Source organism: Pleurodeles waltl, chromosome 5 (genome assembly GCF_031143425.1).
Source record: "Pleurodeles waltl isolate 20211129_DDA chromosome 5, aPleWal1.hap1.20221129, whole genome shotgun sequence".
NCBI classification, from domain to species: domain Eukaryota; kingdom Metazoa; phylum Chordata; class Amphibia; order Caudata; family Salamandridae; genus Pleurodeles; species Pleurodeles waltl.
Window position 1 is genome coordinate 220,474,382 of NC_090444.1, and position 19,310 is coordinate 220,493,691.

General features: G+C 43.7%; 1 protein-coding gene and 1 long non-coding RNA gene across 4 annotated transcripts in view; one reads left to right on the top strand and one right to left on the bottom strand.

The window, feature by feature from the left end:
* Positions 1-1,408, bottom strand: part of RCOR3 (REST corepressor 3) — a 328,175-nt gene extending 326,767 nt beyond the window's left edge. For all 3 annotated transcript variants that reach the window (XM_069233951.1, XM_069233952.1, XM_069233950.1), the window contains exons 1-2: positions 1,130-1,408; positions 973-1,029 (exon numbers count right to left, since the gene is read on the bottom strand). In XM_069233951.1, coding sequence (XP_069090052.1) covers positions 973-1,029; positions 1,130-1,244 — 172 coding nt within the window. In that variant the 5' untranslated portion in view covers positions 1,245-1,408. The remainder of the gene's footprint in view (positions 1-972; positions 1,030-1,129) is intronic.
* A 370-nt stretch (positions 1,409-1,778) lies between these two features.
* LOC138295572 (uncharacterized) lies at positions 1,779-18,277 on the top strand. Its single transcript, XR_011203626.1, has 2 exons — positions 1,779-1,913; positions 17,266-18,277. It is a non-coding gene; the product is annotated as an uncharacterized lncRNA (long non-coding RNA).
* Positions 18,278-19,310: the final 1,033 nt, after the last annotated feature.

Genomic DNA, 19,310 nt, shown 5'->3' on the forward strand with positions numbered 1-19,310 from the left:
CCTACTCATGCACTTTCATTCATCCATCCGTGCATACATCATTCATCCATATACTCAAGTTGCTGTGCACTTATTCACGTGCACCTTGTGACACATTCATTCTACCTTGTACACATACATCCCACCCCTCCCCCCCCCCCTAGACACGGTTTCGACTCATACAAAATCATCTTTTAAAAATGACGTGCGGGCTTTTCTAGCGTTCGCTCTATTGGAAATAACAAGTGATCGGACCCTGTCATCCTGGTCACAGATTCAAGGCACATGGACTACAAACAAAGGCACAGCCAGCGCTGTTCTTTTGAAATGAAAGCATACGCGGCATGGGGCTGTCACGTGGCCAGCGCGCCGAATCCCATTGGCTGTTGGCCTCATGCGAGGTCTGTCTGCCATAACACAGTGGACATGCTACTTGCCATGTTCGCCGTGCTGGGGTACCTTCAGCGGCTGTGCTGCTCATACAAAAAGGTAGCGAGGGCTGGACAGTTGAAGAGTGCCACGGAAACGAGGTCCTCTATGTTCTCTTCTAAGATGCACTGTCACACGAGCGCATGACCCTTGCGTTCGCTTGAATTAAACTGTGTACGTTCGAGGCTACCACAGAACGGGGCGCAGGAGCGCGTAAGGCTGCGTTCTCTGCGGCCAGGCCAAGAAAAACACGCACACTGGGGCTGGGGATAGGAATATGAATATGCGCACTAAGAAACCTAATTAAACAAACAGGACCCTGGTCAGCTCACCATTTCTAAAAAGTGGTCCGATTTCTCTTTTCCTTTTATTAAACACAATTGTGTTCATCGAAATTAAACATACTATAAACCCTACAAAGGTTGATATTACAAGCGAACAATGACTACATTCGGCAATCATAAGATTTTACTTTTAACAGTTAAGCGTCCGAAACACCAACAGTGCAGACACCGCTACCGAGGCTACCACAGGCGCAAAAGTCTGATAGAAAACATTCATTACCGGGATCGTAATCAGGAATCCGAGCTTGGTAATCAGCTCCCACTCTCATCCCGACATCTAAAAACACAAAAACAAGGGGATGAGTCTGATGGACATTGCATTTTCTCGCCAACACAGCCCTCCGTGACCTCTCATTCACAGCGTTCGAGGCTCCCACCGTGCTCGTCGTCGCTGCCGCTCTCGTCGCTCAGGAGCCCGTTGGAGGGGCTTTTGGCGCCGTTGGGTCGTGTCTTCCCCAGGAACTCCATCCCCTTGTCCATCATGCCCGGCATGGCGAGTCGGCGGTGTGTGAGGTGTGAGTAAAGGGAACCCCCGCGCCCGGCCGGCTCTGGATCGCTGGGAGGTGGGGAAAGTTAAACATGGAGTCGCGGTGGTGCTGCTGCGGGCGGCGCTCGATTACGCTCCTAAACAACGCCCCTTTACGCACACCAGGAACGTCCGAGCAGAGGCGGCGGCGGCCGGGTGCTGAGAGCTGGCGGCCGGCTCCGTGCGCCTGCCGTTACCGCGCCTGAGGTAGTCACTGGGTGGGCCGTTGGGGGTGACGAGTAACGGGGCGCCACCGTGCCAGTCCCCGAGGCCGCCGTTCCTGTCCGCCGGGGGCTGCTTGGGCGGTGCGGGCGCTCATCTCAGGCAGCCGAGGGGAAGGAGCCTTGGTTATTTCTGCGGGACCCCCCGGGCTCCGTGGGCCACTTTGCTTCTCCTGGGGGGTGTCCCACCGCCCGCATGTATGGTTGGCGAGCGGCTGCCCCGCCCCAGGAGTGGGGCCCTGAGTTGGCAGGTAGCCCCGTTTGTCACCGGAGGGGCAGCCTTGCAGGTGACTGAGCTATCCATCCCCTTGCGAGGAGCTGCCAGGGTTGTTGGCGAAGAGAAGCGTCTCTGCCAGTTTCGTTGTCGCTGACCTTGACCTATAACGGTTGTTGGAGCCAATCTTAGTATGTAATGTATGTGCACAACTGCTTATCACCATGTGACTTGTTCTGTGATTCCCCCTTTTGTACAATCATTATTTTTCCTTTCTGTATGCCAAATTTCAATTACGATGTGTAATTTTCTTTTTCTTTTTATACTCCTGATTCTTTCTACATATTCTTTAGAACATCTATTTGTTTTGTTACCCTATGAAACATGCAAGTCCTCCTTTCCCCCAATGCCTCAGTGAAGTTTTTCTCTAGTGGTTTAATTGAGCATGTCCAATTTTGTTCATATGCCCTAAGTGTCTATCTTTTCTGGGTATCTAAAGAAAAACCATAGAGTCTGTTTCCTTAGCTTGTGGATGAGGGCTCATTCTTCTGTGAGGATTAAGTCATAATTGGAAAAATATTTCTAAAATGATTCTATCTAAAAAATAAGTTCAGCAATATACTCGGGTCCACTGCAATTATGTATTTGTGCTGTGATTTTCACATAAGTAAGGATTTGCAACATAATCCATTATCTGCTGCATAGTCAGCAGATTTTAACAAAAACAAATGATTCTAGCTTAAACGATTCAAAAGTTACTAAAAATGCAACAATACGTGTTGCTGCGCAACAAAAGTTCCGTTGCAAAGCTAGATTGGTCACCTTTGTTTTGCTTATTGCTATATTTAATTATTAAACTGGTACTAATGAATACAATCAATGCCCAGACAGTGTTACCAAGTTTAAAAAGGAAAAATTATGAAGTAATGCTATTATGCGGCCCTCTCCTGCTGCATATTTCCAGTAGCCCTGAATATACCGCCTGTGACTGCATATGAAAATGGAGTATGATGGTAGGTTACATCCTCAGTAGCTGAAGCAGATAAGTGTGCACAAACATAACACTCCAATCCCAGCACAGTCCTTCCTTCGTAAATCTATCACAATACAGCACCTGATGACTCACCAACCAATTCCACTAGGCACCAGTTGACCTATCTCAGCGCAGTATTTCTGCTGCAATTCTCACGCCTCACAGCGATTCACACTTTTACAATTTTCTGATACACAAATTTCCACAGCTTTAAGCAAGCACAGTAAACAAATAACTCTTGTCTGCTCCACTAAAGAATTCAAATTAGCTCACTCGCACAAGGAAAAGTTGGAAATAACACTTTCCTGCTCCTGTAAACACACAAATTAAATCTTGACCCGCAGAAGTCACCATTATTAATCATATAGTTTCCCCTTTGTACAATAGGTTCCACTATCACCAATTACTATTAGTACAATCACAACAGTTTATTATGGTCCTTATCTCAATTGAACGGTCGATGGAACCTCACAAACCAACACCATAAAATCTTAGCAGACAAGTGCTATCACAATATTTTATTTATCTTATCTTGTCCCAGAATATTGGACTGCCCCGAGTCCAATGACAACTTCAGCTGCTTAACTTTGAATATATGCAAGTTTTCACAACTAAACCATAGACGTTACCAAAATGTGAAACATAAAATGTCAACATAATAAGGTAAGCTTAACATAGACCATTGAGATGCACTATCCTATTCATACTCATTCCTCCACCACTGCAGACACCTTCAAAACTGCAAACTCCTTCAGACTTCAAGTTTGGGTTATGGACTTCAGGGACGTGGGCAATTCAGAACCCCAAATGAAGAGTTCTGAGAAGAAAATGGAAATGCTCTGGCATAAAGTCTTTGCACCTTAATAATAAAAAATAGCAAAGCTGGAAAATATTCTCAGCTATTAATCAACAGACTCATCTACTCTTAGTCAGAAAAGGAAGGGATCAAAGGGTTCTGTCCTAACCAGTCTTGCTGTGCCCCAAAAACTAAGGAACACACACACACATATAATTCTGTCAGTACAAATTAGAAACAAATAACATTCCCTGTACCCAGCAACCAATTACTTCTCAGCAAACGCAGGGAGCAGGTGAACTCCGTTTCCCACGCCTTTCCAATAAAGCACAGTAGTTGAGTCCAAGGAATGATACAATGGGACGGTTATTCCCATGAGTTGCGTTTCCTTCATCTCATTTTCTCTCGGTTAGCACCTATCAGTTGTCATACATACAGAATGTCTATTCGCTTGCTAATAGAAGTTTTCTTGAGGTTTACCCCAAAAAATACGAGAGCAACACAGAATGTCCACGTGATCCTGGGTATCATTTTAACAAAGCACATAGTCACGTGAAACTCATTTGAAAACAATTACTGTTTGTAGCAGGGAAAAATCTTGCTATTTGACTAAATCAATCAGTACATTTTAACATACAGTCAATTTTCTGTCATAATCGTCGTGATTTGGTCCACTCTCAACCAGTACAAAATCATATATGAATCATATATAAAAAATGTATTAAAAAAAAAAAAGCCATAGTCAGGACATGAGAAGTTCCTAGTATGGTTACAATATAACAAAGTAGTCAAACAAAACATACAGAAAATTGCACCTCAAGGGAAAAGAGACACCACGTTAACAATGCAGTAAATAAAAAGTTATAGCTAGTAATTTGATAATCTTTGGTGTATTTCATAAGGACAGCCTCTTGTTACAATTCACGTGTGTAAGGAAATGCCTCCTTGGCATGGTTGCCCCCTGACTTTTTGCCTTTGCTGATGCTATGTTTACAATTGAAAGTGTGCTGAGGCCTGCTAACCAGGCCCCAGCACCAGTGTTCTTTCCCTAACCTGTACTTTTGTATCCACAATTGGCAGACCCTGGCATCCAGATAAGTCCCTTGTAACTGGTACTTCTAGTACCAAGGGCCCTGATGCCAAGGAAGGTCTCTAAGGGCTGCAGCATGTCTTATGCCACCCTGGAGACCTCTCACTCAGCACAGACACACTGCTTGCCAGCTTGTGTGTGCTAGTGAGGACAAAACGAGTAAGTCGACATGGCACTCCCCTCAGGGTGCCATGCCAGCCTCTCACTGCCTATGCAGTATAGGTAAGACACCCCTCTAGCAGGCCTTACAGCCCTAAGGCAGGGTGCACTATACCATAGGTGAGGGTACCAGTGCATGAGCATGGTACCCCTACAGTGTCTAAACAAAACATTAGACATTGTAAGTGCAGGGTAGCCATAAGAGTATATGGTCTGGGAGTCTGTCAAACACGAACTCCACAGCACCATAATGGCTACACTGAAAACTGGGAAGTTTGGTATCAAACTTCTCAGCACAATAAATGCACACTGATGCCAGTGTACATTTTATTGTAAAATACACCACAGAGGGCACCTTAGAGGTGCCCCCTGAAACTTAACCGACTATCTGTGTAGGCTGACTAGTTCCAGCAGCCTGCCACACTAGAGACATGTTGCTGGCCCCATGGGGAGAGTGCCTTTGTCACTCTGAGGCCAGTAACAAAGCCTGCACTGGGTGGAGATGCTAACACCTCCCCCAGGCAGGAGCTGTAACACCTGTCGGTGAGCCTCAAAGGCTCACCCCTTTGTCACAGCCCAGCAGGGCACTCCAGCTTAGTGGAGTTGCCCGCCCCCTCCGGCCACGGCCCCCACTTTTGGCGGCAAGGCTGGAGGGAACAAAGAAAGCAACAAGGAGGAGTCACTGGCCAGTCAGGACAGCCCCTAAGGTGTCCTGAGCTGAGGTGACTCTAACTTTTAGAAATCCTCCATCTTGCAGATGGAGGATTCCCCCAATAGGGTTAGGATTGTGTCCCCCTCCCCTTGGGAGGAGGCACAAAGAGGGTGTACCCACCCTCAGGGCTAGTAGCCATTGGCTACTAACCCCCCAGACCTAAACACGCCCTTAAATTTAGTATTTAAGGGCTACCCTGAACCCTAGAAAATTAGATTCCTGCAACTACAAGAAGAAGGACTGCCTAGCTGAAAACCCCTGCAGAGGAAGATCAGAAGACGACAACTGCCTTGGCTCCAGAAACTCACCGGCCTGTCTCCTGCCTTCCAAAGATCCTGCTCCAGCGACGCCTTCCAAAGGGACCAGCGACCTCGACATCCTCTGAGGACTGCCCCTGCTTCGAAAAGACAAGAAACTCCCGAGGACAGCGGACCTGCTCCAAGAAAGGCTGCAACTTTGTTTCCAGCAGCTTTGAAAGAACCCTGCAAGCTCCCCGCAAGAAGCGTGAGACTTGCAACACTGCACCCGGCGACCCCGACTCGGCTGGTGGAGATCCAACACCTCAGGAGGGACCCCAGGACTACTCTCAGACTGTGAGTACCAAAACCTGTCCCCCCTGAGCCCCCACAGCCCCGCCTGCAGAGGGAATCCCGAGGCTTCCCCTGACCGCGACTCTTTGAATCCTAAGTCCCGACGCCTGGGAGAGACCCTGCACCCGCAGCCCCCAGGACCTGAAGGACCGAACTTTCACTGGAGAAGTGACCCCCAGGAGTCCCTCTCCCTTGCCCAAGTGGAGGTTTCCCCGAGGAACCCCCCCCTTGCCTGCCTGCAGCGCTGAAGAGATCCCGAGATCTCTCATAGACTAACATTGCGAACCCGACGCCTGTCTCTACACTGCACCCGGCCGCCCCCGCGCCGCTGAGGGTGAAATTTCTGTGTGGGCTTGTGTCCCCCCCGGTGCCCTACAAAACCCCCCTGGTCTGCCCTCCGAAGACGCGGGTACTTACCTGCAAGCAGACCGGAACCGGGGCACCCCCTTCTCTCCATTCTAGCCTATGCGTTTTGGGCACCACTTTGAACTCTGCACCTGACCGGCCCTGAGCTGCTGGTGTGGTGACTTTGGGGTTGCTCTGAACCCCCAACGGTGGGCTACCTTGGACCAAGAACTGAACCCTGTAAGTGTCTTACTTACCTGGTAAAACTAACAAAAACTTACCTCCCCCAGGAACTGTGAAAATTGCACTAAGTGTCCACTTTTAAAGTAGCTATTTGTCAATAACTTGAAAAGTATACATGCAATTGAAATGATTCAAAGTTCCTAATGTACTTACCTGCAATACCTTTCAAACAAGATATTCCATGTTAGATTTGAACCTGTGGTTCTTAAAATAAACTAAGAAAATATATTTTTCTATAACAAAACCTATTGGCTGGATTTGTCTCTGAGTGTGTGTACCTCATTTATTGTCTATGTGTATGTACAACAAATGCTTAACACTACTCCTTGGATAAGCCTACTGCTCGACCACACTACCACAAAATAGAGCATTAGTATTATCTATTTTTACCACTATTTTACCTCTAAGGGGAACCCTTGGACTCTGTGCATGCTATTCCTTACTTTGAAATAGCACATACAGAGCCAACTTCCTACAACGTGTTACTGCGATTGTTAACTTAGTTCATAGCGGATGAGGTCTGTCTCATTTAGTTGTCTGACGTTTTGACCCTGTTAAAGGATACCGGGGTCTCAGGACACACAATGACCTGGGGATCTGATGAGGAAGTATAATTGGTATATAAATAGACCACGTCTTATGAAACTAAAAGGAAACTGAGCAAATAGAGATCACGTACTGGTTGTGTATATAGCTGAATTATTTCAGGGAACCACATCTTGACTAAGAGTAATGGTATCTAGAAAAAGGTAGCTACAGTCAGGATTCGTAGAAGTGATAATGCATTACATATTAGTAGGGAAACCTTTCCCCCACTATTGTATGACTCACCTTAATGATGGCAGAATAACCAGCTGCGTTTTCCCTACTAATATGTAATGCATTACATAACACATGGTCTATTTATATACTAATACTAAGTATACTTCCTCATAAGTTCCTCAGGTCATTGTGTGTCCTGATGAGACCCCGGCATCCTTTAATGGGGTCGAAACGTCGTCGACAACTAAATTAAACAGACCTCATCCGCTATGAACTAAGTTAGACAATTGTATTCACACATCAATTGTAACAAGAGGCTGTCCTTATGAAATACACCAGGGATTATCCAATTACTAGCTATTGTGTTTCACTGTGTTTTCACTTGGTGTGCAATTTTCTGTATGTTTTGCTTGACTGCTTTGTTATATTGTACCCACACTATGAACTGATGTCCTGACTATGGCTTTTTTTATATTTTACAAAAAATAAACATTTCATATATGCTTTTGTAGTGGTTGAGAGTGGATCAAACCATGATGATAATGACAGAAAATCGTTTGTCTTTATGTTAAAATATACTTATTGATTTAGTCAATTAGCAAGATTTTTTCCTGCTACAAACAGTAATTGTCTTCAAATGAGTTTCACATGAATATGTGCTTTGTTATTATTCTTGAAGGTTACATCCTCTGCAGTGGAAGAGAACAATATCTCGCGTAAGACAATAGTTTAATGTGAAAACACGCCTTTTAACATCACTGTTAATATGCATCCGTGGTCAGGCTAACTTAAGTCAGTACATCATGTTACTCCATTTGTGGGCTTGCAACATCTAAACAGGATTACCTACAAAAAATGTGCATTTATTACTTGTGTTATTCAGCATAAAATTTTGCAGCTTTCAGTTAAGTGGGTTTGCCAATGAGGAGGTTTGCTCTATCATGCCTGTTAAAATTCTGGTTATTCTTTACCATTCAATTGAAATCAATAGACTGGGTGGATGTTTTGCCAAGTGAAGAGGACTGTGGAGCAGGCATTTTCAGTTACTAGAGTAAATTATCAGAGAGTTAGGACATTTTTTTTTTTTTTTTTTTTTGTTTTGTTTGTTTTTGGCTTAGGAATGGGCAGGGCCTTAAGTGGGCTAGGTCTCAGATCAGCAGTATATATTTTTTTTTTTTTTTTTTTAAGAAGAGATATTGAAATTAGTCCCTGTATTCATGTCCTTAACTTTACTGGGAAAATCCCTGACGATTTCTGAACAAATAATGTAATAAATGTTCAGGTAATCCTTGTCACTTGTTTATTCCCCTTTTATATTTCATATGTTTTATTGAATCTTGCACTCGGAGTGTTGGCTATTGCCAAAGTGTTGGGTTGTTTGTGTTGGTTTTTGTTTCTTGAGTGTATTACACTTGTATAGTACATACTTTAAAATGAGACGCTCCCAGACGCTGGCCATGATTAAGAAGTCTAGAGTCAGAGTTAAAGCTAAAGGCAGTGCACGTTTCTTGCCTGTCAGTGGGTCAAGAAGGTGTTGGAATACATGGCCAATCAGTCCTTTGCTATTCTCCGGAGTGCTCGCAGTCAACCAGTGACAAAGCCCATATTCCTGTCTGGTTCTGGTGTATGCCAGGTGCAGTGTTTTTAGATCTGGATGCAATAACAGAAAGCTCATAGAGCCACCAAAATACTGGTTGGAGGGGCACACTGGGGTAATCACAAATTTTAGTTTACGTGGTTGAGACCACCCCATTCCCAAACTATTTTTATCCCACTTAAATCCCTGGGCCTGGCTGTGTTTTCCCTATTGCTTTAACAATATCTGTAAAATTGAAGGGTGGGTGAGTATCAGTGTCTCGTAATATGGAGCAAAGTCTGCACCCAATGGTCTGAAATAAATTTGATAGATTCTATGACAGGACTGGAGACTTCAGATTATGTGTCTTCCTCACTTCAATCAAACGGCAGCCATTTTACAACAGAAGTGCACAAAAGTACGAAAAAAAAAAAAAACCTGCACTGACCCTGGATCGATGAGAAAAGAACTACAAGTCCTATCAACCTGGTTAACCACTAATAACATTACAAATGTTTAGACTCCTGAGTCATAGCACAGCCTCTTTCTTGCTGCTCAGCAGGCATGATAACTACCATCACGTTATGATAATTATTTTATACATTTTTCATATTGGACATTGTTTTTGTATTATTATAAAGGAAAAGAAAAATCCTTTCCACAGGGTTTTTCTTCTGAGGTGAGTGCCACATGGATACTTGACACACCAATACTCACGTTCTGGTCTTGTTCTCCCTTCATTTTGTGGCTTGGCACATTGCAGTACTTGTGCCCCCCATCACCAAATTTTTCTAATTTTATTTTCTTCTAGTTCCATGCCAGTGCCATTTTCTTCATTGCCCAATTGGGAGCTCGAAATCTGCTTGCCCTGGAGGTTTTCTTTTTTGCATCTCTTGCTCTTAGTTGCCTTTTTTGCCGCTGCTCCACATCCTTCTGCTTCACTGATCTGGCTTGCAAGAGGCAGTACCTCTAAGACTGGCTTTTCCTCGGCATTAGATTAACCGAATCCTACAGGGCAGTGGGTGATGGTGTTTTGCTGTGATCAAATTTATCGTTTGTTCTACTATTATGCTGGCCTTGTGAGAGAGGTTTTGGCTGCAGTGGGTGTTAATCTAGTTTATTGAATCCGGGAGTAAACAGGTTGCAGAGCAGTGTTGCACTTGCTGGAGCCCCCCTCTTCACATCTTCCAGTAGGTTGTAGAAAATCCCTTCTTATTATATATTCAAGGAGACGTGGTAGAGGCTTAAGATGAAATTGCCTAGAGATATATAAAGGTGGTGAGACCAATGTCCCTAGGAGGATGTAAGCCATTCTGGCTCTTTTGAGGCAAAGATGAGGACAAGGATTTGTGGGGAAGCCCACCACTATTTGTTTTTCATCTGACATTTTAAGACACTTGACGAGATGGTTTGTCTGTACTCCTCATTCTAGATCCCTTCAGTTAGGCTAGATAAAGGAAAACCCTCCCCAAAGACGGTACAAAACTGTTCAATAGTGGAATAGCCTCCACCTACATTTGATGGTCACAGTACCTCAGAAATTGATCCTGAACTCTTCATGTTCTTGGGGGAAATATGTTTATGACCCAGAAAGTGGCATTGACAGGTCCTGTTGGGCCTGTCAAGATAAATTGTTGGATCCTGCAGAACTTCTTTTTAAGATTTTGAACTTAGTTTTGGCAGCTAAAGAACATGATTACACATCGACACAGACATTTTAGTTGGCTGGGTAAAGCAAGAGACTTGTTCATTCAGCAATGCAAACTGCACCCTCTCGACAGGGAGGTGCAAGTCCATCCTCCTAAGAATCAACCTGAAGCTGTATGAGCTTGCCACAAATTAGGCTCTCTCCTCAGCAGGGGTTTTACTGTATAGGGGCCAATTTGTTTCAGAGGTAACTAGATCTGTGAGTACATCTACCTCCTTGCACAAGGCACAGGCAGCCTTTAAGGAGGTTTTCAAACCTGTTTTTACCTAGGCCAGTAGAGGAGGCCATGCTTCTTCCAGTCCTCCTTCAAAACCTTTTCCAGATGGCAAGGCCACTGGAATGACCACCACTGAAACATTTGCAAATTCTTGGAAAAGAACAACTCTATGCTGGATTTCTCGATTGGCAAGTCTCTTGTACGCTTCCATGCAAGCAATTTTCATGAGCCACTTATTCTACCATTGTACTCAGTCAATTCTGTTATCTCAAGAAGTGAGACTAGCTTCAATGGTGGTTAGACCACATGGAAGCTTGAAGTGGGTATGTCATCTTCAGTCTCATGCCAGACATTGTGATCGAACCAGACATGCATCACATGGGCTGGGGAGCGAGATGTAGATAGAGAGCTCTACAAGGGACATATGGTCCCAAACTGAACTGACTCTTCACATCAACTGCCTAAAGCTTTTGGCAGGGTTGTTCTCGATTCAGTCTCTGACTTCAGAGAAAGCATCCTGTTAAAAATTGCTCTAGGTGGGTGAAGTCTCTTCAGTCCATGGGTTGGAGAAGGGGATGGGCAGGCGGACGAGATCCCACATTCTAGTAAACGAAGTAAAGGAGTGAGAGTTCAGCCTCGCCAGCATTATTTCAGTGCCATTGATTCACCTTCTTGGCAGGTACAACCAGGTAGCAAACTGGATTTCTCAGCTTCTTTGCCATTCCCGCGAGCGGAAAGTTTACCCCTCTTTGTTCAAGAAACTGACGGAGATACGAGGACCCAGTAGATTAGTCACGATGCGCTTGTATTACATCTTGAGACCAGATTTCTCAGTAGTGGTGATGAATGCCTTATTTCAGGAATAGAAGAGAAGGAATTATGCTTTTCTTCCATATGCGTTGGTCCCCAGAATCACATGCCAGTTCGGGCAATCAGCGGAGGTAATCTTGATAACCTTGTTAGGGAGAGTACCACCACGGAGGCCAACCGCATCCTCTGGTCCTTTTGCATCTGGCTCCCACTTATGACATGGAATCCTACAGGGCTCATTGGCAAAAGCCAGAACTTGTGAGCAAAGCTCTTTTTCCATTGACAAAGCCTGGTCGGATTCTGCTCACAAGCGCTACCATTCAGTTTACAGCACATGGATATGCTGGTGAGTAGAATGGGACCTGGATCGCATGGGAGCAATGTACTTTTTGTGATTAACTTCCTAGCCAGCCTGACGGCCGAGGGCTCCTCTCAAAATTATTTCTTACCAATCAGCCATTTCAGCAGGTCACATCCCTGTGGTAGACCACCCAATAAGTGAGCTCTCCCTGACCTTCCAAACTTCTCAACAGCATCTGCTTTACTTCTTCTAAATCCAGTTATGATGTCCTCTAGAATGTCTGCAATGTACTGAGAGTTTTGGAAATATGGCTATATGATGATTGTTTGTCTTGCAAAGAATTGTTTTCAAAATTGACCTTATTTTTCTGTCTACATCTTACTGGAGAATATCTGGTGTTAAAGCCTTAGATCCAGCAGGTAGGTTCACAACAGAATGTGTTACTTTTGTCCAAAAAGAAAACAAATCTTCAAGACCAGTTTCATACACAACGTTTTTTTTTTTGCAGATTGCAAACTGTGTGTTGTGGAGCACCTTCGTGCTTATGAGAACAGGACAAGAAATCTTAGATCGTCCCCGTTGGGTCAGTTTCTTATTTTTATTGTCGTTACTTATGCTCCAGTGGCAAGGCGGCTAAAATGGGTTTTATCAGATGACACTATTGATACTGCCCTTTCAAGGCCCTCTCCTTAATAGGGGTCGTGGCTACTTAATCCTGGTCAATAAATGCCAGTCTTCAGACATAATAGACTGTGCTTCTGCATCAGTATTCAAGCAATTTTAATCCAAGCGAGTAAGTAATTAGTTTCCATAGTAAGAGCTTTAGGATTGCATAATCACAAGAGTTTTCAATTTTATTAAGGACATGGAGGCGAGGATTATCTCACCCCATCTGCATATCCTGTAATATGTTCTTTCTAGCATTTATGAATGTTATGAACTTCTGCAATAAGATGGTTATGATCCCATCCATTACTTACTGGCAAACCATTCTAGACCAGATTATTGATTGATCTATTTGATTAGTTACAAATTTAAAAAAAGTAACATTCAGAAGTCTTTGAATTTCCATGCAGTCCTTGCAGCAAGAAGAGTAAAGCTATGATTGTTGAGGCTGTTCATGTCTTCGTCTGTTATGTTGTTGGTGCTTAACCATATTGATGAGACTTCTAGTTCTTTTCATTTTTTTACACAGAACCATGATTGTAGTTCTTTGTTTTTGGAATTTAAGTGTATTACTGTTGTAAGATAGCTGCTGTTTTATTAAAGCGAGAAAGAGAATGCATAATCCTTGCATTGGTGTCCTCGATATAAATTTGAAAATTCCTTTTTTATGGATGCAATATTTGTTTGATTAGCGCATATTGCTCAGTGGACACTGTTCCAGTTATTTTCCTTGTTGAGGCATTTTTTCCAGGTTCTGAGGCAGTTAGGGTTTAGTAATCAGTATTCCTCATGTGTACAATTAGGCAACCCAAAATTTCTGAAAAAGGGTAGTTGTCAGACCTGGCATCCTTGGTGTGGTTTCCCCTGACTAATTGCCTTCTGACCGTCTATTGTGCTGACTTCATTTTTGCGGGCTTTAGAACTCCTGGGCACTTTACCACTGCTGACCAGTGCCAAAGTGCATGTACTCTTCAGGGGTGTGGAATTTATTAAAATATCTACTTGTCCACGGGACAGGTTGCTTCTCAAATCTACTTGTCCTGTAAAAAGATCTACTTGTCCCTTTGGTGCCATGTAGTGTGGCGCCAAATTATGGCAGCAATCTCATTATGTAAGAGCTCTGATAATAGCCTCTCTGATTATGCCAGGGCTACTACCATACTAGGGCTTGAATACTTGCAGTTTCAATCCCTACTGTAGCAATTTCCTTATTTTTCCACCTTTCTGCAGATCTGCATACTGGGGCAGGAGGAAGCAGTAAGCAATAGTTCCAGGGCTGGAATGCCTTTGAGTCTGCAAACCTACTAACCTGCATGTTTTAAAGATCTTCACCAGCTTCTCTCTAATATTTTCCCATAATAAGAAAGGTTGGACATTTACTCCTGACAATGGCAGAATTAGAACTTCTTCCAGGGTTGGGAAGAAAGTGGCTGGAGGCAAAATGTACTTGCAAATGCTCAATAGATTTTCACATGAGCAAATCTACACATGCGTATTTACCCATGCTAAAATACAGTTCACAAATATTTTATAGGGGTACGACATATACCATGGGTGCACTTTTGTGACTTTCTTTAAGAATTTGGGGCCACATGTAGGTAGGTTCAGATTTGCGACCCGCAAATTGCGAGTCGCAAATCCGAATGTAGGATGGTGTCCCTGACACAATCTGTGATTCGCAAGGGCTTCGCAAATGCACACCTCATGAATAATCATGAGGTGGGTCGCAATTTGCGACCCCCTTGCGAATGGCGGACTCACAGGGATGGTGGCCTGCTGGAGACAGCAGACCACCATATCTGTGACTGCTTTTCAATAAAGTAGTTTTTTTTTTTTGTAATGCAGCCCGTTTTCCTTAAAGGAAAACGAGATGCATTACAAAAACGAAAAATGAAACGTTTTCGTTTCATTTTATCAGAGCAGGCAGTGGTCCTGCGGACCACTGCCTGCTCTGAAAAAATGTTTACTGTGACATTCACAATGGGGAAGGGATCCCAGGGGGACCCCTTCCCTTTTGTGAAAGTGTTAGCACCCATTTGAAATGGGTGCAAACTGCGATTGGTTTGCGCCCGCGTTCGCAAAACAATCCTACATTGCACTGCGAGTCGCAATTAGGAAGGGAACACCCCTTCCTAATTGCGAGTCGCAAACCCGTTTTGCGATTCGGTAACCAGGTTACCGAATCGCAAAACTGGGTTTGTGCATCGCAATGTGCTTTTTGCACGTCGCAAACAGCGAAAGTCGCTGTTTGCGACATGCAAAAAGCTACCTACATGTGGGTCTTGGTCCCTAATTAGGTCTGGTGTTAAAGACATTTTGTTTTTATTAAAATTCTATTTCTCTCTCTTTCGGCTGGCTTTACTGTGAGTGATCGCATTCTTCTCTTCCACAAGGAGCATATTGGCACACAAAGTAGTTTTGTTCAGTGTCAGGAACTACAGTGGCAATCAGTGACGTAACGAAACTAGAGGGTGTCCCTTTGCAAAGAACATGGAGGAGCCCCCTCTCCAGACTCACTCAGGGCAGGTGCTGTGCTGAAGGGGCCCCCTGGAGGGCGGCTGCGGGGCCTTTGTTATGCCACTGGTGTCAACGTGTGCTTTTAGAGTTAAAAAATGTTTTGTTTTTTTTTGCCAGTGTTTGTTACAATGTTGAGGGCCTGGTAGCTCCCACAACGATAAAGTGTTACAAAAGCTTTGTCAAAACAAGACACGCATTGATGAAACTAAAAGACTTATAAAGATATGTCAGATCAGTTGGCTTTGTCAGTGTTTGTTTATTTTCATGCTTCCCATAATCGTGTTGAAAATGGTTACACTGATTTTCCATTAGAAATATTTTTGGGAAATACTAGCAATGCATCAAAACATTTTACTAAATGACACCTCATTTGCATCTAATCAGAGAGCATTCTGGGAGCATTATACTTAGCCTCATAGCCTAAACTTTTCAAACATGTGTATACACGTTGTTTTTTATTTGTACTGGAACCAACGTCAGTAGTGAAGTGTGACCTTAAAACATTTATTTACAGCACTCACCCTAATAATGAAGGTTTTCAAATAATGAACCATAAATACAAGTTTGAACAGCATTATCTTTTGGAAACACTATTACCTCAACTGTAGAGAGTTCCACTCTCTGTAAACAGGCAGCCAAAGGGTTTGTGCTGCAGAGGGTTGGGCCTACTTGTCCCAAGGACAAAGTAAACATAAAAACTTGTTGCCCTTGACCCCAAACAAGATGTCCCGGGCGATAGGAATTCCACATCCCTGATTCTTTCTCTAAAACATGATGACATTGGCTTATCCACAACTTGGCATATTTAATTGGCTTACAATCCCTAATAAAGCGCACTACCTGTGCCCAGCTCCTGTAAACGAAATGCTTCTAGAGGGCCTGCAACACTGATTGTGCCACACACTGCAGTAGCCCCTCAAACATGTCTCAGGCCTGCCATTGCAGAGCCCATGTGTGCAGTTTTGATCATCTGTTTCAACCTGGCAAGTTAACCCTCTTGCCAGGCCCAAACCCTCCCTTAATGCAAGTCACCCCTAAGGTAGGCTCTGGACAGCTCCAAGCGCAGGGCGCAATGTATTTAAAAAGATGGATATATATATTTTTACGTTTTACATGTCCAAGTAGTGAAAACCCTTACATTTGTTTTTAACTACTGCAAGTCATATCTCTCTCCTAGGACAACACTGAAGTGTGATTTCCAATAGGAAAGAGATGGGACCCAAGTTTGTTCCCTCTGGAATCACAATTTAAAATCACAACTTATGGTGAAGTCAAAGTTTAAATTGTAATTCTAAAAATGCCACTTTTGGAAAGTTGTCATTTTCTTACTTTAAATCACCTAGTGCATTCTGCCTGTCTCTGAATACCCATCTGGGTGGGTGACAGCTGGGCTCTCATGCATTCCCTCCAGACAGTCACATACAAAGGATGCTAAGGTGTGACTGATGGAACATCAACATCCTGATGGCCCATCCTGGGCATGGTGGGAGGGAGGAACTGACACACCAGAATGGAATGTGCCCTGAACCCACGCAGAGGGCTGCATAACCCTCTGTAGTGTGTCTGGAGGAAGGACAGGGACTCGGTGCACTTCAGAGGACTCTCTTTGAAGTCTTCCCCTACTTCAAAGGCACCACTGAGTATAAGAACTGGACTTCTGACCCCACCAAATCAGTACACTTCTGGACCTGAGAACATTCTGCCAGGAAGGACTGCTGTGCTGCTGAAGAAACTGTCAGTGCTGGGCTTTGCTGGGTTCCTACTCTGCTGTGTCTGCCCTGCTGCCTGCTGCCCTCCTTGCCTGAGAGTGAGAAGGACTGGACCCTGCATCTCTCCATCCCCAGAACCAAAGTATCTCTAAGGGCCTGCTGGCTTGTCTCCTGTTCTGAAGTCTCTGGGACATCAAAGACTTACCTTCCATATACAACCAGCACCTGGACTTTGCTTGCTGCAAGTGTTAGTCTGTCTAGTGGTGCCAACCCTGTCCAGTGCCCTAGGAAGTGAGTACAAATTGATGCATCTGTCAGAACCTGCACATCAACACTGTTATGCCGATCGAAACTGACGCATAACCTACTGTGAGATCGGGATTGACGCATCACATCAGTTGCAGGGACTGGACCGACGCATTGCACTCAGAACCGCCACATCGCCTCTGGAACCACTGCTTCAGAAGCAAAAAATCTCCGCAACTGTGTGGAGTAGATTGACGGATTCCCCTCCAGTGTGGACTGAACCGGCGCATCGCATTCAGAACGGCCGCACTCGTAACCAACGCATCATCGCAGTTGCATGGAGAAATACGGCACAACACACCAACTGCATGAGGAGCATCGTGTGCTGCGAGAAGGATTAAGGTATTGTTGCTCAGTGAGCCCTGCGTGGGTCCTGTAGCTGGCCTGAGCTCCATCACCGGCAGCCTGAACTCTTAAGATTGTCCAAGTCTAGCGCGACCAAATATCCCAATAAGCGCTTATTGCTTCTAAGCGCTACTTGCATATTTATGATTTAAAAATTTAAATCTCCACTTCTTTTTATTGGATTTTTGTTGTTTTTGGCCATGTTTTGTCCGTTAAATTAAGCTCTGGTTTTCTAACCTGGTGTGGATTATTTTTGTGTGGTGATTTTACTGTTTTAAGTGTTGCTTACACACTTTTAAACATGGTCTCCTAAATTAAGCCTTCCTGCTCTCTGCCAAGCTACCAGGGGATGAGCACAGGTTAATTTCTGGGGTGCATCTGACTTACCTGATTAGGATTGTGGTTCGTACTTGGACAGTGTGCATACATCTGCCAGCAAAAACAACATTTCTAGGATCCTGTCCTAGGACTTTTGGGGCCCTGGGTAAAAAGCCAATATGAGATACCTGTAACTTTCATGCAGTGTGACTTCAAAGGCTGTGACCTTACAGGATCGTAAATGTTGTTTAGTATTATTGCAGTGACATGCAAGAAGCAACGTCCCTGGTGCAGATATCAGGAAAGTTGGTAATACATAAATACCCCAATAAAATTAATGCATACATTTAACACAATGTTACACACTGTCTGATGATCCGTATTTTTTCCCGGATTAGCTCATGGTTAAATTCCATTGTCGATTGTCTAGGACACAGACCTGGAAAAAAGATAGTTTCTAGTGACCAAGTGTAAGATAAGATATTCAGTATAGAAGATTTGAGCCAGAAAGATATGAAAACAAATAATGCATAGTGGAAAATAGTTTGGAAGGGATCACTCCTATCACTGCTCTGAAAGTTTTGTGAAGCATGGACCAGGGCTATAAAATGACAGCAGACAGCTCAACACGCAAATCATTATGAATTAGGATACATAAATGACTTAAAATATTATAAAACTGCCTTAACTATTCCTTTATCATTATTAGAGCAGAATTGTTGTGTCAAAATAGAACAACAATGAGTTTATAAAAGCTCTATTTTAGTGTTCCGGTTAATGGTTTTTCCAGAATCATGGAATATAAACGACTGATAGGTATTTTTCTCTGAAAAAAGTGGCAGCCTGACTTTCCACTGTTCTGTGATTATCTGCCTAGGGTTGCCACGTGCCCATTTTTTATTATCCTAGGACCTAGACAAATCTAAGCTGTTAAAGAGGTGTCTAAACTATTTCTAATTGTTTTTTTTTTCTTCAAAGCAAGCACACCTAAGTGCCAGTAAAAAAAAAAAAAATGCAGGAGATATTAAAGGAACTTTTTAAAAGTACTATAACAGTTAAACACAAATGTCCAGTATTTTGTCTGAGAAATGTGGCAACCGTTCAACTACCAGAGAATGTAACCCCTCTGTAGGGTCTCACAGCTGTGGTACAGTGCTTTGAGGGCCTGATAAGGGCAGAAGTCGAAATGGCCACGTTCTAAATGGCTTTCCGATTTATTTATTTATTTTTATATTTTTTACGTTTCCCCCCAAAAAAAACTTTAATATGTTTTGTTAAAGAAAAACATCCTGATTGGTTCATGCTGATCTTTAGTTGTTTTAGGATGAAAGGGAAATACTGTACTTGTACTGTGGAGCAGGCAGCCACAGAAGAAAAACAACTGCCAGGGTATT